This window comes from Leuresthes tenuis, unplaced genomic scaffold (genome assembly GCF_036924035.1).
Source record: "Leuresthes tenuis unplaced genomic scaffold, fLeuTen1.0.hap1 SCAF_1, whole genome shotgun sequence".
Taxonomy (NCBI): domain Eukaryota; kingdom Metazoa; phylum Chordata; class Actinopteri; order Atheriniformes; family Atherinopsidae; genus Leuresthes; species Leuresthes tenuis.
The window spans coordinates 20,660,532-20,685,956 of NW_027325355.1; the positions used below are offsets into that span (position 1 = coordinate 20,660,532).

The 25,425-nt window shown below is 41.6% G+C and overlaps 1 protein-coding gene across 2 annotated transcripts in view; it reads right to left on the minus strand.

The window, feature by feature from the left end:
* The window catches only part of pard3ba (par-3 family cell polarity regulator beta a), a 154,983-nt gene that overhangs the window by 118,991 nt on the left and 10,567 nt on the right, over window positions 1-25,425 (minus strand). For both annotated transcript variants that reach the window (XM_072363690.1, XM_072363613.1), the window contains exon 4: window positions 7,999-8,176. In XM_072363690.1, the coding sequence (XP_072219791.1) occupies window positions 7,999-8,176 (178 nt within the window). The remainder of the gene's footprint in view (window positions 1-7,998; window positions 8,177-25,425) is intronic.

Consider the following 25,425-nt stretch of genomic DNA (forward strand, 5'->3'; position numbering starts at 1 on the left):
ATATTTCCAAAGTGGCTGGAATGGATTTTCTAAATGAGCTCAACAAATAGGCTACATCATTGAGAAAGCTCAGTCGTGACCCACCCACGCACACAGTTTTTCCTCACTACAATGTCAATGATACGACTTTGTGAAGTGACTGAGGCTGCTCCATGGTCACAGTCAGGGTCCATTACCCAGCGGTCAGCCCCATAAATCCTCCTCCATTTATCCACAGAGTCAAATCTGCCTCAATCAATCCTCCCACCACTTAAATAGTTCTTCAACGCCAGTCCAGCCATGTGAAGGAACCTGAGAGTCGCGAGCTTTGACCTCTGACCTGTGCCGACCCCGGGCGGGTCAAGCAGTGCCACAGAGAGCCGGGGATATTGATTAGAGTGACATGTGACTCTCTCAGGTCAGCCACCATTTGAATGACCATAAACAAGATTACCTCGCAGGAATTCTTTATCAAGAGTGGCTGAGCTTGGAGAAAAAGGGGCTCAGCATTGCACAGCTGAGTATACAGAGTATACAGCACTGACAGTGCGAACAAGCCAAAATAGTAATGGCATGTTTCCACATAAACCAAAAGAAAATGAAACATCTGGATCTAGTGACCTGAGGCCTGTTCTGCCAGAGAAATGAGCTGTTCTCACAAACAGATGGCAAATCAAACATATCAAACATAACTCAGCTCCAGATCGTTCAAGCATGGATCATAAGAATTTTGAAATGTGTAAACGTCAACGAAAACCAAATGATATCTGCTGCAGCTTGCGGTAAACAACCAATGCCGCCATGTTAAGAAGTCTGATATGGAGGATTCATTGACATTTAAAGGCAAAGATGCAGACTGCAACCAGCTAATTAGCACCTTTTTCATACTCCTCTTGAAAGTCACTGTTTCCACTGCAGCTCAGCAGAGACAAACCAGGAAAACATGGTGAGCCGCAAACAATAGGACCTGCGTCTGTTAATATAAGACATGGTTTCTCTCCAACTATTAAAAACAAAAATTGTAAGTAATCGTCAGCCTGCTGATGACTGCTGATGCTGAGTGTTTTAGGATCAAGTTAAAGAGCAGTACTGACATTGTTAGCATGTGCACAAAAACTGTACTATCCTGCCTTATTCTAGATCAAATCATTTGCTTGATGACTAGTATGTTCATGGATAAAATACTTAAATGTTACAATGTTAAAATCAGTCTCCATTACAGATGGAAGTTTAGTTCAAATCGCTGATTAAAAAGTTGCACTCAGCAAAATTCTGCAGTTTGTGGAGAAATGTGTGATCTGAAAGTCCATCTTAAAGCAAAATCAGGGCAGCCACGGCCCTCATGGCAGGAACAACGCAAAACAAATTTGTATGAATTCTGCTGATGTGAATACTTTGTTCTTGTGAAGTCTTTTCTGGATGTTATGACGGGGTCTTTTTCTTTGTCAAGTAGAGAGTTCTGCAATCGTCCAGCACATCATCCTCTTAAACTGTAAATCTCCCTCTAAACATTCAAGACTTTCAGTGGGTCAACATGATGAGGTTAACTCAATTATAGCTATTTGAGCAAGGGTAATTATCCTTGGATATATGGCGGTGAATAAAATCGAATGATTGGCACAAAGCATGTCATACCCCAGTACGATAGGTGGCGCAGTACCTATTTCAACTATCGCTAATAGAGCCACTTCCGGTTCACGTCTTCACCACCAACAACAACAGCAAACTCGAGCATTCGAGAAAGATGGCGAACGAAGAGCAAGATGAAGCTGCGTCCCTCTACATTTGGTTTGTGGTGAGCATGGTTATGGTACAAACGCGATGCACAACGGCGTATTCTCCATCGCGTTGTTTATTTCTTTCCAACAGTGGCAACAACAACAGTAATATCGTCTCCTTTGACTTCCAGGTCACGACCCCGGGAAAAAATCTTGAGCAAGCGCAGAATGCAAAGTCCAATTCACCATGTGCTTCACCGTCTACAAGCACGTTTAGTGTCAGCCGAGTTTTCTCGGGTTCTTAATCTGACTGCGAGTAACCCGACCCAGTCCAATTTTTTGTCAAACTAAGGTGTATACATGAACCTAATAACTCAGTCTTATAGTTATTTAGCCATTAATCCAATTCTTTCCAGTGCCGTGTAACCCCGCTGTCTGAGGAGGCTCAGCAATGACATTTAGCTTTGACAGTTTGACAGAGCTGTGACACAAAATGACACAAAATAACCAATCTGTAAACAGAGCCCACCCATGAAATTTATCTCAGCACCAACAGTGACAGATTGAAGCACATCCTCGTTATGCTCTTCCCTTATTTTTCCATAGAAATCTGTGCAACTGCAGACATTACGAGGCTTTGTGAACTTTGCTGCTTTTCTGTTTATCTGCCTCAAACTCTCCATCTGCAGCTCTTTGCTTAACTAGGCTGCTTATGCAGTTCTAGAAACAGTGGTTTATTTCAGGCACTTCCCCTTGTTTTCGGTTATGTGAAAGTTGTACAATACTGCAGCATTAGTTCACCCCCAGGGCAGGATAAAAACAAGAAAGCATCATGTTTCTGACTGACTGTGTGCAACTTTGTGTGTCGTGTGTGTATATATGAATCGGTGTACATTACTTTGTTTATACCAGAGTTTGCATGTGAAAGCAGGCATGTCATGCATGTTACATTTCTTACAAAACAGTGTTTTGCTAGTGTGTACATGTCTATTTGTGAGCGTGTGCCAGTGTGTTTTCACACTACAGGCTGGGTGGGTCTTGTTTTTCTCTCAATCGATCGAGCGGCTGCTCATGGGATGATGCGATAAGGACTCTCTTCCTAGAAATGTGTGCGTGTAAGTGTTGCAGCAGATCAATGCGGGTCTAATCATCCCACTGGGGCAAGTGTGAAGTCCAATCATCCTGTTCAAACACCTGATCCAAACCCGACACACAAACACTTTGATGCCTGGCTGATTGCTGAATTACCTCTTGTCCTGTCCACCACCACTCAGAGCGATTACATGCACTCTATAATCGGATTATTTTGAATAACACGATTAAGGTAATAGTATGATAAAGCATTCAAAGGGTTTGCAGTAACCTAAATTCTCACTAACCCTAGTTTTCATGATTTGTTAATGAATGGCTGAAGGTCTGGACGGGTGTTTTGTAGCCTTACTGACACATGTTATCCCTGAGCTGCTCGTCTCTCTATACACCTTTTAGCACAAGATATGAGATAATCGATAGAGGTTAGTGTTGGATTCTGCAGAATAGAATCATGTGGATGAGACACAATAAGCCTAAAAGTTGTTGTTATTCCAGAGCATAGGTGGAGGTATGTGATCGCTGCAGCTCACCTGTTTGTTAGCCAGATCATGCAAAAAGACAGATTTCTGAAAACATTGGAAGAGAGGGTGAGCCCTTTTTCCCCCAACCTAAATTTCTTTAGTATTTTCGAAAACCTACACATCTAAAAAGGAAAAATGATCCAGCAATAAGCATCACCTATTCAGATGTCTTCATATTTAGCTTGCATGGAGCTTGACTTTCTTGTAATATTTTAAAGTGGTTGTTTTTTGGTAATTTTCATTTTCATACCCGACCATTTTCAGAGGAAATAGTTCTTTGTTAGCCAACACTGAACTATGAATCATTTCGCATTAAGAAAAACACCTGAATAAAGGGATGAAATGGGGATGTGTCTATTAGCAAATCATTTTAGCAGCCTGTCACAAAGACACATTATTTGTTTAAATCTATTTAGTAGGGTTGGGCACATTAACACGTTATTTTTGCGTTACCTAATGAATTCATTATCGCCGACAATTATTTGTCTCCCCATTAACGCAGTTTTTACTATTTATTATTTTTAGTGTAAACATCTGTTGCTAACCGGCTTTTATTTTGAAAAAGTCCATCGTGAGCGAGCCTAATGTGTTGCTTACTGCAGAAAAGTAAGAAAAGAGAAAAGAAAAGAATGGCAGATGAAGAGGGCTAAACAAACATGGAGAAGGTTACAGAACTTTTACATGGCCATTTTCATTTCAAAGTGCTTCCAGAGGGCACAGTCGACAGAACCAAAGTTATCTCGAAGCACTGCAACGTGGAATTGTCTTATCACTGGAGTACTTTGATCATATGTCTGCAGTTCCAATAAAAGTGCGTTATATGCTACTTTGGAATTCATTGTTGGATTTTGCGTATAACAACACAATTAATCGTGATTAATCACTGGAAATCATGCAATTAACGCGATTAAAAAAATTTAAGATTTGCCCAGCCCTACTATTTAGTTACAACTCTGAAAAAAAAAAAAAAAACTAAGATTACACAACTTTACAGGGTAGAATTTTCTATTTTTCACACCAAAAAAAGGTCTTCACAAAGACCTGAGCGGGAAAGTTGGCATATTTCAGCATGGTGTGTCCTTAAATAATAACCTGGATGAGTGTCAGACTTGGAAACATTACCTGAAAGTGATGCCCTGAAGAAATAACAAAAGAATCCTGCAAAGACCTGCCGCAGGACCTGGGAGATGCATCTGGACGTTCAGCTGATCCATCTACTGTTTACTGAAGCCTCATCAGAAATGGTCACAGATATTCATAAAAGAGGGGAAACGGGGCAGAAAAGGCTGATGTATGCCAAATTAATCCTCCCCAGAGCCTGGACCTCAACATTATTGAAGCAGTGTGGGATCATCCTGACAGAGAACAGAACAAAAGGCAGCCAACACACAAAGAAGAGATTTGGAATGTCCTTCAAGAAGCCTGGAGAACTATTCCTGAAGACCATACTGCAGAATTACAAGAAAGCTTGTCTAAGAGGGTTCAGGCTGTGATGAACAACAAAGGTGGTAGAATTAAATATTGGCTTTTTAGCTTGTTAGAATACTAATAACACACTTTTTGCCTTATATACTGTATTTCCTTTTAAGTTTGCACATTATTTTAAGAAACAGCTATCCCAGTTTCCTGTCTGTCTGTAAATAAATGAGGGTTGACTTAAGACACAGCACTGTGCCTAAAAAAATAAAATAAAATAAAACTCTGCAGTCCTGTGAATTAAACCTTCTCTACTAGGTCGGTCTACATTTTCATACTCTACAATGATGCTACTGCACCTGACTCACGTGGAGGATGCAACACCCAGTTAATAAACCAACTTGCTATAGCAGAAAGACGAGTGGACATACACAGACACACTCTGGCCACACTGCATAGTTGATTGGTTTGGGTGTGAATTTGGTTTAACTTGAATTTGGATTCTTTTGTCATCGTGTGTGTGTGTGTGTGTGTGTGCGTGTGTGTGTGTGTCTACACATGCATGTCTGAATGACGGAAGCTGCCTTTGCTGCATCGGTCTGTGTCCATATGAGGGGCGTCACAGGGTCACATCATAACTAAGTTAGTCAAGCTTCAACAAGGCTCGAGAGGAGGTTGGGGGGTGGAAGCAGGAAGAGGTCCCACTGGGTTAAACACAGGGTGGAACAGGCATGTGTGAGTGTGTAGTAGGGGGGACTGAAATTAGTCCATTCATGCTTGGCTGGACCTTGGGCATGCTAACAGGCTACAGTGCTAATCTAGTTAGAGGTAGAAGCCACACAGAGACAGGGGAAGCAGAGTCGGGTGTTAAGTGGGGGTAGAGAGGGGTTCCTGGGCGTTGGTGGTGTCAGGGTCTACAGCTGTGGGTATGGAGCTGGATGGCAGGTGGCTGAGGCTGAATAGCTGAGTAGGCAAGCAATGACTGGATGGAGAGGAGACAGACGATGGGACATGGGGTGAAAGTGGGCACAGGGAGAGGGACGCCCAAGGGCAGCTGTGTGTGTACGTGGGGGTGTCACACTGCTACTCTACGGTCAACAGATGGAGCGAGGAGAATGAAAGGGGCTGAGGGGTGACTCAGTGATCAGACAGCATCTTATTAAATCCCATCCAGGCTCATTTCATCTTTTACCTCGCTCTTTGTCTTTCACTATTGAAATACTAATCAGTCCAAGGCCCATGAAAGAGAAAATAGACATGTCGAGAGAAAAAAAAAAAGCACTGCTTAAGATTACTTGCAGTAAATGTATCTACAGCTAGAACAGACTGCAGCCCAGACAGAGCACATATTTCCCCAGAGGCTGCCTGAGGCCTCTGACTGAACACTCCAGTTATGACATTCTCCTCTATGAATGCACTGTGACCCTGTAACTCATTTACTTTATTTTCTGACTGAAAGAACACGCACGGTGCGTTTTACAACTTTTTAATATCAAGCACACCTCACACACTCTCATCTGTCACACTCACCACTCTAAACAGGTGAGTATGTATGCCATGGATCTGACAGAGTGCAGAATAATCAAGTCACTGAACTTCTCACAACTTTGGAGAGATTGCTGCTTTTGCAGTTATCCCCATAAGAGTAGGACCGAAGAGAGGGAAAAGTCACATTTGACTCGCTCGTTTAGGTTGCATTTATAGCTGAATCAATGTGCATAAAAGCAACAGTTAATGCAAACGATAATGCAGTTTAATGAAGCAAGCAGCTTTGTTTCTTGTGGCCTTTTACTCAGACTGTGTCCAGAGATTTTTGAAACCAGGTCTAATAATCAATACGCACAAGACATTTCTCTCAGCTGTGTGACAAACTATCCCAATCTAATGATATTTTACAGACACTACTGTGTTAAAGAATAAATGCAGCTGGGTCTAGAACACTGTCTTAAAGTGCAGATTCTCAGCTTTAATGCGATGCAGCTCTTTAATATGTAGGATCCTCCCTGTTGCAGCTGGTAAATGGCTCAAATGATGTTTCAGCAACAAATTTTTAATATTCCAGGTAAAAGATCAGGCAATATTCCTGAAAGTGGAAACTTTAACATCGACCTGAGAAGAAATGGGAGAGGCCAGATCAGTTTGGAGCATTATGAGTACAAATGAGTTTGTGACATCAGTAAAAGGCTCGGCTGCAAGTAAAAAAGTGGCGGATGATTACAGGAGCTTTTCAGTGTTCATGATAAACCCCTTCACAACGTCCAGCCAACACTCTCCAGGAGGAGGTTTGGAACCGTTCATGATCGAGTGCATATGATGGACAGAGACTGGCGGCAGAAGTCTGATGACTTCCAGTGGCACAGATGGAAGACGGACATAGCTGGAGGAATTCTCAAGTGCAGAGTGATGTACTGTTTGCTTAGAATCAGCCAAATGCTCATGACACCTGGCCAATGTCATGCAAAGAAAATCTATCCAACCATCCAAAAGCAGCAAAGTTGAAACTCACAGAATAGATGCACAATGACCCCAAACATACCATGAATGCAACTCATAGAGATGTGATATTCTGCAGCAGCTAAGTCAATCACCTTATCTCAATTCGACTGAATGTATCAGGCTGGTTTACTTACACTAATTTTCTGAATAAGACAGACAGAAGACAGTATTGCTGCTGAAAAATGTCCCCTACCAAAAGGTAAAGCAGGACATTAAAGAGTTAATGGTGCACAAAGGAAAGACAGGAACAATGAAAAAACAACAAAGACAAAATCACAGAAATATACAGGCCTATTCTGCTCGTCAAGATGCTCAGTCAAGTATCTTAAAAGACTGAAAGCTGGTTCTCCATCTCAGCAACGTGTGAAAACGAGAGCAGACTACGTAAGGAGCATTGAGCGAGGACGCTGCGTCACTGAATCCCTTTTCACACGCAGCTGAGTAAGGGCATAATGTCTCCCTTTACACGGTATGTTCAGCTCACACCTGTTCCATAAATGTTGTCTGACTCATGCACTTTCATACAAACGCAGCACTATCACACCATGATTCCATCACATGTACAAAAAGTGTTGATTGAGCTGAGCTTTAGTTTTTTTTTTTTTTTTTTGTTTGTTTTTTTTTTTAAAATGGAGATTTTTCTGTGACCCTCCCTTATGAACATCTGTTTTGATCCACACATCAGAGGACTTTGTATGAGGTCAAATGTGGATTTTACAATCTAATCTAAATGCATTTTCATGAGATGAGGATGACGTGCAGTGGATTTGACATACTGCCTTTAAGGATGGCCTCGTTGACTTCGATCTCTCCTCTGGCTGCATCCTCGTACTCCAGGTGAGGATAGTAGTGCATGGATTCTGGACTTGGAGCCGCACTGGAGAAGCCGTTAGACATGGCATCTCTGGGACTGTCTGTCCCCCCTCGCTGGTCCTCGTGAAACACAGCCATCAGCTGAAAGAGATACACAAAGTCAAAACTATGCTCTGAAAGTATTAAACATGAGGTGTACACAATAGAAAATGAACAAGCTGTCCTCAAGATAAGCATGATAGAGTAAACAAAGTGATCTCTGGTGTTTAGACAAGCTGGAAACACACAGTTGGGTTGTAGCGTATCGCCACTGTGCCATGACCACAGAAAGGCTCTTGTGTCATTTATGCTGCCAACATTGAGGATGCAACCTGCTTCATTCTGCCAAGTGTGCACATGTGACAGTGTGTGAGTGTGTGTGAGGAACGCAAACAGAGCAGGATTTACAGCTCACTCACTCACAAACTTCGTATAGTGCAAAACAGACCAGCAGATGCACATTTAGGAACTTTTTTCTTCAATAACAAAGTAGAAAATCCGACCAGTGATCCTGCTGAAGGCCGGTTCAGAGGAATTAACGCATGTCGAGGTGTGCATGTATGAAATTAGCAGTCAAATGAGATCTGACAAGAGAATGAGAAGCTGTCAAACACAATGACACGGCTGCCACAATGAGACGATGGGAAGAGATGGGGCAGCCAAATGAACAGGGGATGGAGGGCAGGAGAATGACAAACAATCCTAATTGAGACGGGGACACGATGGCAGATCGAGGAGAGGGGAATGAGTGCGTTTGTGTGTGTTGACTGTGGGCCAAGCCATTGCGGGTGCGAGGTTTGATAAATGGGCGCGTGGCGGCGTGACGCTCTCATTAGACAATGCTGGCGACGGAAATGACCACTTAATGAAAAGCAATAACCGCAGTGGAAGGAGGGATGGAAATAAAACAACAGATGAGTAGAAAATGTCAATTAACGGCAACGAAACAAGGTAACTGTGCGAGTGTGTTTGTGTGAGTGTAAACAATAAGCACGGGGGCGGCGGCGAGATATGCATCATCCATCACAGTGTGACACCAACTCTCACCTAAACTTTTCATGATTCAATATCCTCATGACACCTGGCCAATGCCATGAAAAGGAGATCCATCAACTGTATTCATGTGTATATATGCATGAGCATCAGAGAGCGTGCGAGAGGAAAGATGAGGAACTGAAGGGCTGGCAGATGAAAAGAAGAGAGAAAAGAAAAGACAGAATGCCAGCAAACAAATCTGATTGCGGCAGCTGATGGATGCTCCTCGCGCTCTTTCTCTCCTCTTTATCCGCTTTCCTTTTTCTCCCCTTATCTCTTTCCTTCCCGAGCCTCAGTCTCCTTCGCCAAACTCGCTGACAGCATCAATCAAAGAAGTAGTCTCGGAGCATAATGTGATGTGCGTGCACAAAGGCGAGCACGCACAAAGACACAGCTATGAGTTACCCTCAAAAACAATTTAGTTGTTTTGAACAACTTATTTCAGTGTGTGCAGGGGAGATGATGACTTGCTTTTCCGGAGTACATTCTTTTTATGGCTGGCCCCGACAGGGAGTGATGCTGATGAGGGCCGCCCTGCTGCTTCCACTCATCGCTCAATCAAACACAGAGTATTAACAAAATGAATCAATGTTTCAATTGGATGTTAAAATTTGGGGGAACAGACCATTTGAGGTTTTGTATTGGAGCCATGTTGAAGGCTTTCCATTGATCACACACTCTGGAAGCCATTATAACACACAGTGCACCCTGAGTGTTTTCATTATGCAGGGAAGCCAAATAGACTCCAGCAGAAGGAGCTTGACTTATGAGACGGACAATATGACACCACAGCCTAATCTTCCTGGTGCTGCTGTCACTGCAAAGGGATTATTTTTCACTGAGAAAATGAAGGAGATGCTTAGTGTTGAGAGATAAATCAGGGCTCCTAGATGCTGGCTCCATTGCAATAAACTTCTATTCAATAAAAATCAACTTCCCTCATGAAACACTACATCAATAAATCAATAAACTCATTAGCTAAAATAGGTCCTTACAATCAGAGTGCTAGTTGCAATCTTGTATAAAAATTTCGTGATCAATAGATTTTAGACTTCAAACACATCACTCTCAAGCTCCACCCACTTCACCAAATATGGTCACTTCTGGCTTAAAAAAATACAAAGATTGCAAAAGCCAAATGAAGAGCTTAAGGCGTGTACACAGTGTATAGGTTAACTTCTACAAAAAGTGAGGTTTTTAACCTGAATCCCTGTGTTTTCTTCACCTGAGTGATCATTTTGGTTGATGCAAACTCCAGCCTCCTAAAGTGGACGCCGTCTGGTTAATTCATCTTTAACCTGCACACTGCTCAGGGAGATAAGTAGCTTACATGCTGAAAATCAAAATGTAGCATCAAGCACTCCTGATGAAGTGTCAGATTGTTGTTGGTGCAGACAAAAGTCAAACCGAAGTCAGAAAGTGTGTCAGCAGGTTAAAATGCGGATAGATACATCGATTCTATAAACTGAACAAACAGCCTTTCAAACAAGCAAGAGTTTACATCCAAAGCAGTCAGTGTAGTTAAAAAACATCCAAAAACATGTGTTGTTTTGAAACCCCGCCCCACAGACCCTACTCTCACTTAACCCCTGCATTTTTTGGGTTTCTTTTCCCGAAGTTAAGAGATGGATTCCATTAGCTCAATAAGGTAAAAGCACATTTGTTTTAGTTACACAAAGCCTCAGTCAAGCCATGACAGCGTTTCAATCATATCTTTCCAGACAATGCTCAAACCTCAGCCAGCCTTTTCATACGCAACAGAGAACGTTCATTTCGGAAAATAACTCTGGGAAAAGCTTCATTTTCAAAAGCACACAGTACTTTAAATACATCACCAACACATTCTCTTAGAGGAGCCTCTGCTCCTGCATGAAGAGAAACACCTTGCATGGTTCACAGTGTGTTTACTCAACACACACAGTTTTCTTAGTCTTTCCCTGACTGTGATTAGTATTCCAAGAAACAAATTGCCTTATTTTCCCCACCGCGTCCACGGGGGGATATTGATATGGACCTGGGGAGGCTGCATGTCAACTACTGCTGAATAATGTGACCCCTTTGTCTCATTTCCATAACACCCTCACAAACACAAACTGATGCCGCATGGCAAATACAAAAAGCTAAATCCTGCCTTTGTGCTGTCATGTTATGATCTTCTTGCAACCATGACACGGTGTGCATCTCCAACGTGACCACACTCGCTGGGAGGACTGTGTGTTGCACAGCCAAAGCGATTACCGTGACATACATGAAAGCCAAATTCAGTTCCACGTGTGAAGCATGGACACAGATAAGCATTCTGTCGGTGTATTCTTGTCCATGCACACTGCCTCGGGGCGAATAATTATGGGATTTTAAAATATATTTGGAGTACAGCGACAAAGCACATTAATTCTCAGATTTAACGAGGAGCAAGCACACACCGACATCTGATCTATGTTACAGTAACAGACTGTTATGTTAGCTTATTATTACTTTATTGTACCCGTTCAAATCATGTAACCTTTTTTCTCTGTAAGAGGAGATCTAAATAACTGCATTGCCAAGAATGCAACAACCCTGCAGAAAAAGGAATGACTGGGCAGTGTCTAAAGGATTGTGATCACACACAGGCTGTCATGTTGCTTTTTAGAGGAGATGTTGAGACTTTTCATCAAACTACTCAGTGAACTTTCACACTCGGTAATCACGTCCTCGGCTGCAACTGAGAATTTTCTGCACTGATGTGTCTTGAGGAAATTAGAATAAATATGAAATTACACTACAAAATTAATTCCATTAGTAGCTTTTCAGTTTTAAAATGTTTCAGAAGGTCTTTAAAGACGTATTTGACTTTTTTGTTTTATAAGGAAGGCTAAGTGCACATGAACACAGATAATCGGTGGTGTTCTCTCAAATATTGCCAGCAAAATGCAATCTGAAGACAAGTGTCTGTTGCTCAAAATGGTAATAAAGGTAATATCCTCTTTAGAGGATATTATATACCTTTTTTTATCTATGTACCAAAAGTGAGGTTTTAATAAGGTTATAAATGATAATAAGGCATCTGAGATCTGCAGGACAAAAATGGCCAAATGTCCATCATCTAAACTATTCTCAACAACTGTTATAATCATTACATTGTTTTACTGTCACACAATTAAAATGATATGAGAAAAACTGGCTGTTTCTCTCTGAGCTGAATCAAAGGTCAGTCGTCTGGTGCCAACAGCAAACATCACGACCCATACGATTAATCTTTTAATTCACTTCAATTTAGTGATTCTACTGTCACAAAGAAAATAAATGCTTCTCTCTGTGATACGTTTGATGGTTGAAGGCCTTTCACAATTAAAAATCAATCATATAACCTCAAATATCTGAAAAAAAATAATAAAAATCATGACTATGCCTGTATAATGATCTTCAGCTGCCCGTTTGACTACGGAAATGTCTTATTCCACTTTGGTTATTATATAATTTGGTTATATAGTTCTTCTACTGTGCCAAAAAGCAAACAGTTTGTGTTTTTTTATCCCATCTACGTACTTGGATTCAAGCGCAATAAAGCACCCGTCTTTAACTGAGTCGTATGAATTAATTGTATGTTTATACAATAAAAGTAAGATATACAGAGAAAGACAATAAAACTGCTCATCGTAATTATGTGTATGAACACTAGCAGCTTCAGGGCTGCTGCACCGCAGTCGCCCAGCTTCACTTATGACCCTCCTCTCTAAGGGCAGGCTAAAGCAAACCAGGAGTTTTATTCACAGGGATCAATAAGGCTGCAGATCATTATGCCGACTATCACCGACTCTTCATTTTCACAAGCTGCATGGATCGCAACAATTATTGCAGAATCTATTAACAGCCAGGATATGAGAAATATCCTGTTGCTGTAAAGAGTAGATTAAGTTTACATGCTGCAACTCACAGATGGACCAGATGACTAGAACGCTTTTAATTACCGATGTACTTGCAAAGAATAAATTATTCAAACGCAGCCGGTCCTGTGTGAAACGCACAAGAGAGGACAGATGCATGCAGTGTACGGGAAATCTAGGGCTGTGCACGCGTTATATAAAGCATTTTTTCATTTGGAAAAGATGCAATCCAAAAAAAACAACAACACACACAACCGCTTGCGATGATATGGGGGCACACACACACGCACACACGCACACACACACACACTCACACACACGCACACACACGCACACACATACACGCGGTTACTGAGGAGGAACAGTGCCACCTTGTCTTTGCCAAAGGCTACTGCATGCTGGTACCACTCAAGCCTCTAAACTTTACATAAGCATCACCAACACACACACACACACACACACACACACACACACAACCTCACAAACAAACATACACACTTCTTTATTCCATCCACTGGTACTAATCAACCCATTTTTCTTCTCCTCTCTCATCGCTGTCTAGCACTGCTGCATGTGTTTCTGCCTCTGTGTGTGTGTGTGTGTGTGTGTGTGTGTGTGTGTGTGTGTGTGTGTGTGTGTGGCATCAGTCTATTGAGATGCTTTTGTGCTGTTGTCATTTATCTTACAACTGCCCTCCTCTCCTCCGTTTTCTGCCTCACACTATTCTTCATTCTTTCTTTGAACGAGAGATGCATAATTCAGAAGGGGAGCGCAGCAACCTGACAGTAGTATGGTAACCCAATCATCTCTCACACTCACACACACACACAAGAGTTCTGACTTACACACAGGCACACTTTCTTTACAAAACAACAGGGTTGTGAAGACAATTTTAGGCATCAGTTTTTTGTTTTTTTGAAGCATTACAAAATGAACCACAGAGAGAAACCGTCCTACTCCTCAGTGTCTAGACTGCAGAGAATGAAAGCTGCACTTTCTGACAATCTGACGTGGCGTATTTATTTGTGATCATACAATAGCTGAAAGGAAACTGCAGTTCACGGTCAACTGATGGTGTTTCTATTTGAGCATTGTTCCGTCTCCTAACCGTGCATCTGGTGTCGTCTTCTTGTTCTCCAAATTTCAAGCAGCAGCGGTGTGAAAGCTCCTGAAAGCCGAGCGTTTGCCACAACAGCAGTTTCCCCTCTGTGTACGAATTAGATGCTGTTCAACAGAGAGCAGCACAGGATGTGTAGAGAATGTAATTCTCCACGCCTGCAAAGTGTGATGAATATTGACAGTGCGTATGCACAGAGGGGTGAGGTGTCTGACCCAGACTGAGAAGAAATTTGGCTGTTGATATCTGTGACATCGTGTTAGAAACGGCAATGAATAAGAAACAAAGCATAGGCAGTTATTTGCACTTCTGGAAATCAACTATCAGGTAATTGTAATTAGTGACAGCCTTTAGTGTGAAGAGCAGTGATGTTGAGGTTGCACTTGCTCGCCGAATTATAAAGCACACATACAACCATCAGCCACAACATTATAACCAGTGACAGGTAAAGGAGATAACATTAATCATCCCATTACAATTACACCTGTCAGGGGGTGGGAAATTTCAGGCAGTGAGAGAACACTTAGTCGATGTGCCCAAAGTGGGAAATTGTCATGTTGTTCGGATAAGACTAAGTTTAAAAGTAGACAACCTAATGAAAGCATCTCAAAACCACCTGAAGTTCACAGACTAAACAGGCTGTGGTGGAGATTTAATGTGGACCTGCTGACACAGAAGGGACCAATCAGGTGTTATCAAACTTCAAGTCCCGCCCCTAAAATTCCAGACAGCATCTAAAATATTTCCTCATTACTATGATCATTTTCAGGAGGAAAACATCACCCCCATTCCTGTGGTGGAGCGGGTCGGGGAAAAAGAAGCTGGTTCCTTTAAGAGGTTCCTGTAGACGATGGTTTTAATGTTGCAGTTGAAACTACCGACCGTCGTCAAGTAAAGAAATAACACGGAGCTATTATCTTCGGTTTAAAATAAGCAAAGATGCGATGATGCATAATGAGGATTGGCAGGGTACATATTTGAGATAATCAAAGCGGATGTGAAAGCCAACCAAAATATCTCTGTAGTCTGCGCTCATCAACATGGATGGAGGTCATTTCAGTAGATGCATGCAATTTCTGATTTAAATTCAGAAAACAGTCTTATTCTTGGCAGAATTCAATTTGCATAAGCTTTCCAAAAAACTCAGATAAAAGAAACAAGTTCAAATATGTTTATGCTCTCTCAGCCTGCAGTGAATGATCTATTGTTGGCCTTAAAACACACAAACACTGGCCTATTTAAACACAATTAGTTTAAATATGATGAGATCTACCTCAATGACCACAGTGTACATGTTTAAATGGGAAAACATGTAGAATAAACAGCACACAAACCCGACTGATTGACTGATGAAATTACCCTTTGTAAAATCAGCTGTGTTACATTAAAAGGCTCATCACTCAATCCTTTTTCAGTGTCTCAATTCTATGTTTTCCCCTCAAACTGCACCAAATCTAACAGTGATGCATCTACTCTGTATACCACACAAGGGACTACATAAAAATACACCAAAAACTGAATCCATGTTAAAGAGCACATATTGTACACGCTCAACCCGAACAAACACTCGCATTTCCAGCAGACCATAGGGGCCATCAGTGGAATGTTTGGCCTGTGTAATTTAAACAAGTAGAAAATTGGTTGTATTACCGGGGAGAACAGGGCTAATCCTGCTTCTATTCCAGTCTGAATCTATACAGCTCACACACCAGATGTGGGGATTACCTCACAGAAACCCACACACCTGGCTCTGGGCCTGCTGACACACACACCCACACACATATATATAGTCAGAAATTATTGCAGACAAAGTAGAGAAGAAGAGGTGCAACTACAAAGACACAAAGGCAGCTAAAGAAACACACACACACAGTCTTCCACTCACAAACTGAAGCACACAAGCGAAATCATAATCAAAAATTGCCAGCCTGTGTTAAGGGACTGCTTAGAAATAATGAATCATATACAGAAACATTGCTAGTGGAAACCCAACTGTTTCTTTCCGTCTTCTTGTTTGAAGAGGTGTCTCTCTCACACTGAACATTATTTCCTCTTTGATGCTTCCAACAAACTGATCAAAACAACAATACACCAAAATAACTCCCTCGCTCTGTCAGTGCAGCAGTCTAAAGCATCTGCATTCATCCAAATCCGACACGTGACGATGACCCAGTTCCCACACTAGTTTGGAAATATAAAATGAGCAAACTGGTGCACCAGGAAAACAGTGTCCGGTGTTAGAGAGGGGCTGATTCAGCTTTAGGTTAAAAGGTTCGGTTAATGAAGGGCTTTCTACGGAGATACGCAGGTACAAGGCCAGTAGCAAAAAGAAGCCAAAGGAAACATTCTAATTTACTGCCTTTTTTCAAGAGATTGTCAATCGAATCATAAACCTGTACTGAATTCATGTAAATAAGAGTTTATTTTGCAACTCAGTACAAAGTAAGAAAGCAGGCATATTCAATCAGCTGTTTTCTCTTTAAGGTGCCTGTCAGATTATATTGATTTCCACTACATATCACACACAAACAACAGGCCAGTTGTTAGACTTAGAGATATTTCTAATAACATGCATTCTTTCGCACTAGTACAAAGAAAACACCAGAAAATTCCAGTTTCATTGTTTATTTAGCAACATCCAGTTGGTTAATGCAAATCACTGACTTAACTTTCAGGGCAAGTGCACAACAAAACAAATGGTTTTATCTGACAAAATCATTTCTCAACAGACTTTTTGAACCCCTGGGTTTGCACTTGAACATTGTCCATCTTCTGTTGTAAAATGCACAACAAAATCATCTATTCGTTTAGCTCATGCAAGGTTTCAGCCATCATGCCGTTGCAGTGGTGTCTGAATGAACACTTTCTGAATTAACCCATCAGATGAGGATGTCTGAGACGCTGGTCTGAGAAATCAAAGCAACTCGTGATGAGTGATATCATCAGTTACTGTTAATATGTGTCAAACACTGAAGACAACCTTTCACTCTCAACTCGACAGGACAACTGCGTGGATGAGCACACACACACACACACACACACACAGAGTATTGGTGAAGAAAACATTGGTTTGGAGCTGAAACAAAGCATGAAATAGACATAATCACAATAAATTTAGTTGAAATATCAGTCAAGCTCCAGCTGGATTCATGAGGTTTTAGCTCAGTTAAGAAGCGTTACTTTGGTTATTACTGTATAAAATGTCTGGATATGTGTTTGTGTCTATTTAGAACATCTTTTCATTGTTCAGTGCAGCTAAACGGCAACAGAAATATCCCCAGTAAAATCAGAAAGGAGTGACGTTCTTATGAGACAACAGAGCCAACCTTAGAGACAGGCACAGCAAGAGAGAGTCTCACGTAAGTCCTGGTGTTGTGCTGAATATAGTGTTCAGGAGTTCTGAGTATATCTATTCTAAGCGACACATCGTTCAGACATGGAAGGATCAGAGTCAGGAAGAAAGCCTTACATTTCAAATTGCAGCACGAGGGACATGAACACATTGAACGACGACAATATGTCTGACTTAGCGACAGTTATTCCAGTAACACAACAACTTTAACGCACTTTACACTCAATCTGAGTGAAGAGCAACAAGTGGAACAATACAGGCACGAGAATTTCTTTCAGTGTTGCCAACGATGTCCAGCAGAACGTAGCTAAAGTCTGCAAAAAAAAGTTGAAAAAAGGATGACGGCGTGCGCTAATTAGCATATTCATGATGCTATTACGTTGCATTTGCATGCTCAGCAATCCTGCCTGCTGCTTCTCACTTCTCAGCTAAATCTGGCAGGGACTCTGCCAAGTTGGCAACACTGAATGATTTTCGGTTAGCAGAACTGATAAGAACAAATGTGTATATTCAAATAGTGACTTAGACATCACAAAGACTGTTACCAATTGTCAAAATGACATATCAATAGCCTCTTTACAGCGTTGTGCTTGAAACAAAATATCCACAAATAAAGATTTCAAGGTTTGAAAGAAAATTATTATTTTTTTTTTTTAAAGCTGCTTATTGTTCAGACTAACTTTTAAAACGTTCTCAAAGGAACTGTAAATGGTGGAGTTCTCTCTGTTTCAGTACGTCTAAGCACTCACATCTGCCACGGTGATGGAGCACGTGTGGGCCAGCTGAAAGCAGACACCCCCAATAAACGCACATCCACACAAAGCGAGACACCAGCTGAAGTATTGCGGTGCCGACTATGCACAGTGACAGGCCACATTATTATTTATGCACACTCATAAAGGGAGAGGGTAAACTCTTCATAAATCAAACGTCCCCGAAAGGCTGCGAGAGAGATGAAGGGAGGGAACAGGAGGTGACGGGAAGGAGGGGAGCAAGACAGCGAGGGATGTGGGTGACGAGGGAGCTCCAGGCCTCGTATTTCTCAGGTCAGCAACACAAATATCAAACCAGCTCGTTCATCATTCCTGCAGTACAAACACATCAGTGTTGGTTTCACGGATCTCGACCCACATCTGTGGACATGACACATACTCACACCTTTGTCCGCAAACGCATACAGGAACAAGTAGTCGCTCCGCATATTGGAAGTCACGACCTCTTTCACACAACAAGATTCCCACAAATGCACACAAACACTGAAAGAAAAATAACATATGTTTCCAATCTCCTCCCCAAAAGTCACAACCTGAGAGTAATAATCAGCTTTCTTTTCCCTGTGGCCATCGTACGGCCAGCTGCTCCCCCAGCCTCCCCTCCTCATCCTCCCTCCTTCCTTTCCTCCTCTCGGGATCTGACAGAGAAATGGAAGAAGTGATTAACTCAGAGCTGTGAGGCTGGCGCCCTCTCACCTGTGGCTCTCTCCTCCACAGGCTGCTTCTCCCTCCTCCTCCTCCTCCTCCTCCTCCTCCTCTTCCCATCTGCCTTCCCTCGATATTAGACCTTCATACAACATGTCATCCCTTTCTTTCCGCCTTTCGCTCTCCTCCTTATGTAGACAGAGCCCTTGAAGAGACATTTAGGACGCATAACCATAAGCTATAAATAATGTGCTGGCTATCCAATCAGATCATGATTTTTCTCATTTCTGAATGCTTCAAATTCCTAAAAGTGCAACTTGGTCCTGCATTGTAGACTGTATTTTACAGCTCAGATTACTTCTTTAGAGATAAACATTCTGGTTTCCAGCTGAGCCTGCTGGTATAGATATATATGAACCATTTATTGTTGACATTTGGTACTTGCGGTTGCCATGGAGATCCAGCATCACTCAGAGCCTGAAGGTGTTTCGAGGAGAGAAAAAAAAAAAAAAAAAAAAAACACTTCCACCTTCAGTTTTCTTCTTTTACACCCATCAAACACGTGTGTTCTCTCCAACAGGCCTTATTAGATAGTTATTGACTTAACATTAAAGCCTGGAGGGGAAAAGTGAGATTTGTGCAGCATTATACTGCAAGCACCACAGCACAGACGACAGCCCCATCCATCCACATATAGATGGAAGCAGACTGAAAAAGCCCACTACATGGTTACTCCTCTCATCAGAATTAAACTACCACAAGACCTTTAGTCAGACCGCTGAAAGAATAAGATGATTCATCCAGAGAAAAAATTTATCAACAATTTCCTTATCATTTGTTCCTTTTCTTTTTGACCACTGACACTAACAGTTGCACTTGAAAAAAAAAAACTGCCAAACTGCACATCAAACCAACAGAGGCAACAAATTCTCAAACATCAGCTTCCTGCTTTGCTGTTGTGGAGTTTTCTATCACTTTACAGGGAATGACTGGTGTTTTCTGACAACCAAAACAAGCTATCGGAGATGAATGCAAAAATGAAAAAAAAATAAATATATCAAATCTGCCCAACTCGAATCCGAGTTCACCACTTTAGAGCATGTTACGCTGCCTGAGACAGCTTCAGACAGCTTCATCTACACACCACACTGGCAAACAAAACTGCCTCGAGACTAGAATCTTAAGAAAATGTTTGAAGAGCACAGAGAAAGATATGAAGATGTTAAATGATCATGATTTGACTTGGGGCTACTGGACTAATGACTCCAATCAGATGTCTACGGGGCAGACTAACTACTATTTCTGGTTAGAAAATAAATACATTTGAAACAACTCAACAGCTCTTTACCCTTGCGGGGATATTGTGACGGGCGGGAGAGAGTTTGTCACGGTGGTTAGTGTTTTGTCAGCCTTCATAAGGCTTACAACTACATTCGACGTGGGGTCCTAAGAGGCATTGGGCTCCATTCTGTTCGGTCCCTGTTCAACTGAAGTGAGAGCTGGGTTCACACTGCCGGCAGTAAGTCACTCATTTCCGGTTTGTGTTAGACTCTGTAGGGGCTGCCTTTTGTCATAAATTCTTTTCAAAACCATTATAGAGAGAACAGGTGAGTCCCTGCCTCAAGTGAAGGAGTTTAAGTGTCTTGGGGTCTTGTTCAAGAGTGACGGTGGAAATGAGTGGGAGACAGACATGCTGCTTGGGGAGATGTCTGCAGTGATGCAGATGTTCAACTGATCTGTCGGGAGGGAAGAGAGAGCTGAGCTGTGAGGCAAAGCAGGCGATTTACCAGTTAATCTACATCCCATCCTTCACCTATAGTCATGTGTTGTAGGTAGTGACCGAAAGAGTGAGATTGCAAACACAAGCAGCAGAAACTTCTGTGCTCAGCCTTAGTATTAGGGTGAGAAGCTCAGAGTAGAATCTCTGCCTGCACATCAAAAATGGCCGACGGTGGTTTGGGCATCTGGTCAGGATGGCTTTCGGACGCCTTCCAGTTGAGGTGTTTTGGACATGTCCCACCAGGAGGAGGCCTGGAGGCAAACCCAGGACCAGCTGGAGAGACTATCTTGTAGCTGGCCTGGAAACAACGTGGTGCTCCTCAAAATGGAGGAGAAGGCTGGAAAAAGGAATGTCTGGGGATCTCTGGTTAGACTGTTGCCCCAGCGACCCATTGGAGGATATATGGTAGAAAATGGTGCAATGAAAAATAATAATAATGACATTTTAATATATCAAATGATCCTAAATAAATATTTGTTGGTAATATTCTAACTTAATGGTTTCGACAGCTTACTAACTATTGATAAATTGAGTCTTACAAACTGGTCTTTTAAGTACTTTATTTTCTTATTAGAAGTGCCATGAATCATTTGTCTTCTATGAGTAGACAGCAAATTCACCCTGAATGCAAACTCTTCACAAACAAACAATCCCATTTCCTTTCCATATGTCCCTTCTCGTGTCAGATGTAGGTGTACTATTAATTCAAGAGGCCTATTCAGCCGGTACTGTCCAGAGAACTCATTCATTATACCAATCAGTTAGGTTATGAGGTTGAGAGGCAGGGAAATTGAATGATAACAACAACAGTGTGTTTGCTTTGTGACTTAAGTGTGTTTTTGTGTCCAACACAATGGACACAGATGTGGTTCAGCTCTATAATTTTAATAGGAATCATTAAATAATTAACCTATCCTCTGGTTGCTGTGAAATTAGACGCTGCAACACACAAACACACTCCCACATATGCGCCCAGGAGTGTGACTTTCTGCTGATTCGACTTATTAGCAGTTGGACTGAGCAGAGACTCCGTGAGCAGAGGGAAAACACACACACACCCCCCACACACACACACACATATATATAAATGGTTCTCTGGGGCAATGCCATGTAGGATAACAGATGGCGTGAGGCTGGTGAGGTCAGAGAGCAGATTTGCTATAAACAATTTGATCTATAATAGATCATTAGCTCGATGTGATTAGCTTCTCTGCCAAAATCACAGCTAACTGGCAAAGCTAAAACTGACAGCAAACATAAGCTGCAGCCTCTGAACAATATCACTGCAACTGAGCTCAACTGGGTCACAGGTAAATGGCTGCTGCGCTGGATTGCACACATTACCTTTAACAGATCATGACACAAAGCGCCTCTTCCACAACCACCTCTTCCACATTGCTTACATGCATGTGGTATTTGGAAAGTGAGTCCAACATGAGGCCGCCCCCTCAGGTTCCTCCTGCCAGACCACAGCAGGCGCAGGAAGGTCAGGTCACAGTCTGACCGTCTCGCTCCATTAGAGGCTAATGGGTGGTGTGATTGGGACACAGAGGGCAACACAGAATGTCAGTGTTTTACAGAGGAAGAGGCACCGCAGAACAAGATCTGAGGACGCGATGGACTAACATAGTTTTGATGGGTCATATAAATTTATGCAGAGAAAATTGAAAATGGCCTTATCCTCACTGAATCCCAGTCTTTTGCTTCATTGAACTGACAAATCACTTTGGAGAGGTTCCATTATTCAAAGTCAAAAAGGTAGAGTAATGGATCATGTAAAGAAATTAAAATTCCAAAGTGCAACTTTATGAGAAAAATCAACATGCAGATGGGAAAAGCAAGAATTATTTCTCCTTAAGCCTTTATTGAGCTCTCGACATAATTACAATCAAACCAGGTTTGGGGAAAGAGCATGAGAGAGTGTGTGGAGGGGGTTTTGTTAATTGAATATAATCAGAAGAAGAGCTGTTGTGGTGCACAGATGGAAGGGCTGCAACAAGGTCGAGGCTGATAAGATATGATCAAATCAGCTAAAGTGACCAAATCCCGTCGGGCAAACCGCTCCAATTTGATCTGATCTGCAGGAAACTGTCTGTCACAGACCTAATCAAACTTTAATACGTTGTTTGTTTATTGGATATAAGCAGCATTTTACCTTCCACCAAAGCTTACAAAAACAATATAGAAGCACAACATTTGATCTGTATTCTGCTCCCTCTCTACCCCCTTAAAAGTATTTCAAAAGTATCAACCACTTTGGAAGCTTAATGGCTGCCTACAGGTGAGTCCCAGCAGAGTCACTCTGAATGCACCCAAGACCTCTTATTAAACCTCAAATGTGTGAGTCAGACATTGTGTTGCTCATACTCCAACTTAACATGCAAAGACATATGGATCACGATTAAAATTGTGGAGCGGGTAAAGATTCTGATTGGGCTGGCATTCGTGTCACTTTTTTTTTTTCTTTTTCTTTTTTTTTTTTTTTTAAATCAGCACACTTGAACCTCAAGCTCCCGTTCATCACTGGCCATTCACGCAGCGTGCAGAGTTATGGGACTATTCAGATGTCAGTCAAATGCAGCAGTGAATGAGGGGAAAGGAGGCGAGAGAGAGAGATGTTGTAAAACGTCAAAGGCTAATCAGCACATCTGCGCCTCGCAATCACATCCTATTCACTAAACTTTTCTTCCAGGAGGTTAGCACAGTTTAAGTAATGCTTTATTGTGATCTGTCAGAGGGGCTGACATCTGACATGTCATTTATGACTTTATGAGGCAAATCTCCTGGTATAATTTGCAACATAAAATTTAAAAAAAACATTAATTTTAGTGCGAGTTTTGAGATCAAAAGCTAGAAATTGGTCTTCAGCGGCTATGCAAGTTGGTTTTCATCTAAATTCTTGTAGATTCAGGCCCAGAATATGTTAAACAACAGTCAGCGTACTTCAAAAATCGTTTTTTCACACCTCTCAGTGTTGCTTTATACTTTCGATCCAAATTGGCCTGTATTATCTTATTGAAAGTTCATCGTGGGATATTATGCTGAAATGCTTTGTTTTCTTAACAATAAGATCAAACGTAGACAGGTTAGAAGAAGTCTGCAAGCTCGTGAATGTAAGAAACAATATTCCAAATATTTAGGCTCTTTATGGCTTTCAAAATGTTTCATAAATACCCCCCCCATGAGAAAACTTTCCATAGAAATACAATTCTTTAGTAATATAAATCCTTAAAATTTTCATTTAAAAAATAATAATAAATAAATCAACCCCAGTTTTAACGCTGATCCTGTTCTGCACTTTAATGCTAGTAGCAACTGAACATATTTGCATTCAGTAATAGTATTTTTCATTAGTCTGGGGGTTGCTATCCCTGTGCTCAATGTAGACAGACAACAAAAACACGAGAATTACAGAGGGAAAAGAAACAGGCGTGCCATCAACACTCAGATTAAAGAATAATCCCCATAAACACCTGTGAAATGCTAACGTAAGAAAAATGAATAAAAAAAGATAAAATGACATTTAGTCTCCTAAACTTTCCTTTAATTTGTTTTAGAAGACGCTCTGTAACAGTGTCTCTTCACTTAGCACCATTACATGCATCCATCTAACTCACATGGTGTTATTGTGGGGTTACCTTTTTTCTATAAAGTAAATCATAAACACTCTTGACCACAGACCTACTCGAAAGATCATAATGCTTTCCGCCATGCGACCAGGTAATTTTCTATCATCGCACCGTTCTCTGTTGCACGCAGGCAGGGGAGACGGATGATGAAAGATGGTCTCGTAATCAAACGGCTGACATTTGAGAGGAAGGTGAGCTGGGATGTGCTCCTTTACATTTACAATCCAGCAAACAGACAGAACCACTGGGGTTTTGTGGGTGCCATTTAGACGCAGTGATTAAATGGGCTAATTAAAGAGAGAGAGATGGATTAGATCTCTTTTTTCCCATGAAATTAGTTTTTTATTTGAATGCATGACATGGAGGGTTGAGGTTTTTTTATGTTTTTCTTTTGAAGAAAAAAAAAAGTCTATGTTGATTAATGTGTATGTGTGTACGTGAAACGAGGAGTGACAGTCCACTTATGAGGAGATGTTATGCTCCTTGAGTTTAATCTCTTTTCTGGAGGAAATCGGCGTAACAAGAGAGGACGCTCACACATGTAGAACATTCAAATTTGAACTGCAGGACTGTGAAGGAGAAGAATGATGAGAGATGGCTTTCTAATCAAGCAGCATCTTTACAGGGTTTCACTTGCGTCGCACACAGTGCACAATGTTCACCAGACAGCAAATCTCAACAAAACATAGCTAACAGCAGCAATCCTGCATTATTACAGTGCGAAAGTCTTGAGCCACCCCTCATTTCTTTATAATCTGCTTCAGAGGGGCCAGACCTTCTTGGATTATTTGAAAAAAAAAAAAAAAAAAAAGGTCTTGAGCAATAATGCTCCAGGCTTTCTGAAGGCCTTTCAAAGTTTTTCTTTGGACACTGGCTGCTTTTTTTCTGACTTTCAGTCCAGTCCTTGATTAAAACATGATTAAAACCGACCTGTGAATCATTCGTGCAAAAAGAAGACACCCAACTCAAGGGATGAACCAGCGTTGTGTCTACACATAACAGACAGCTTGGTCAGGAACACATTTTACATTAGAACTTTAGGCACTTTGTTATTAGCAGGCTATCACAAAGACTTGTTGAACAGTATCTGCAAATAATGGCAAAGACCTGACACAGGTACGTTCTTAAAGAAGGGAGACAGGGAGAAAAGCCTG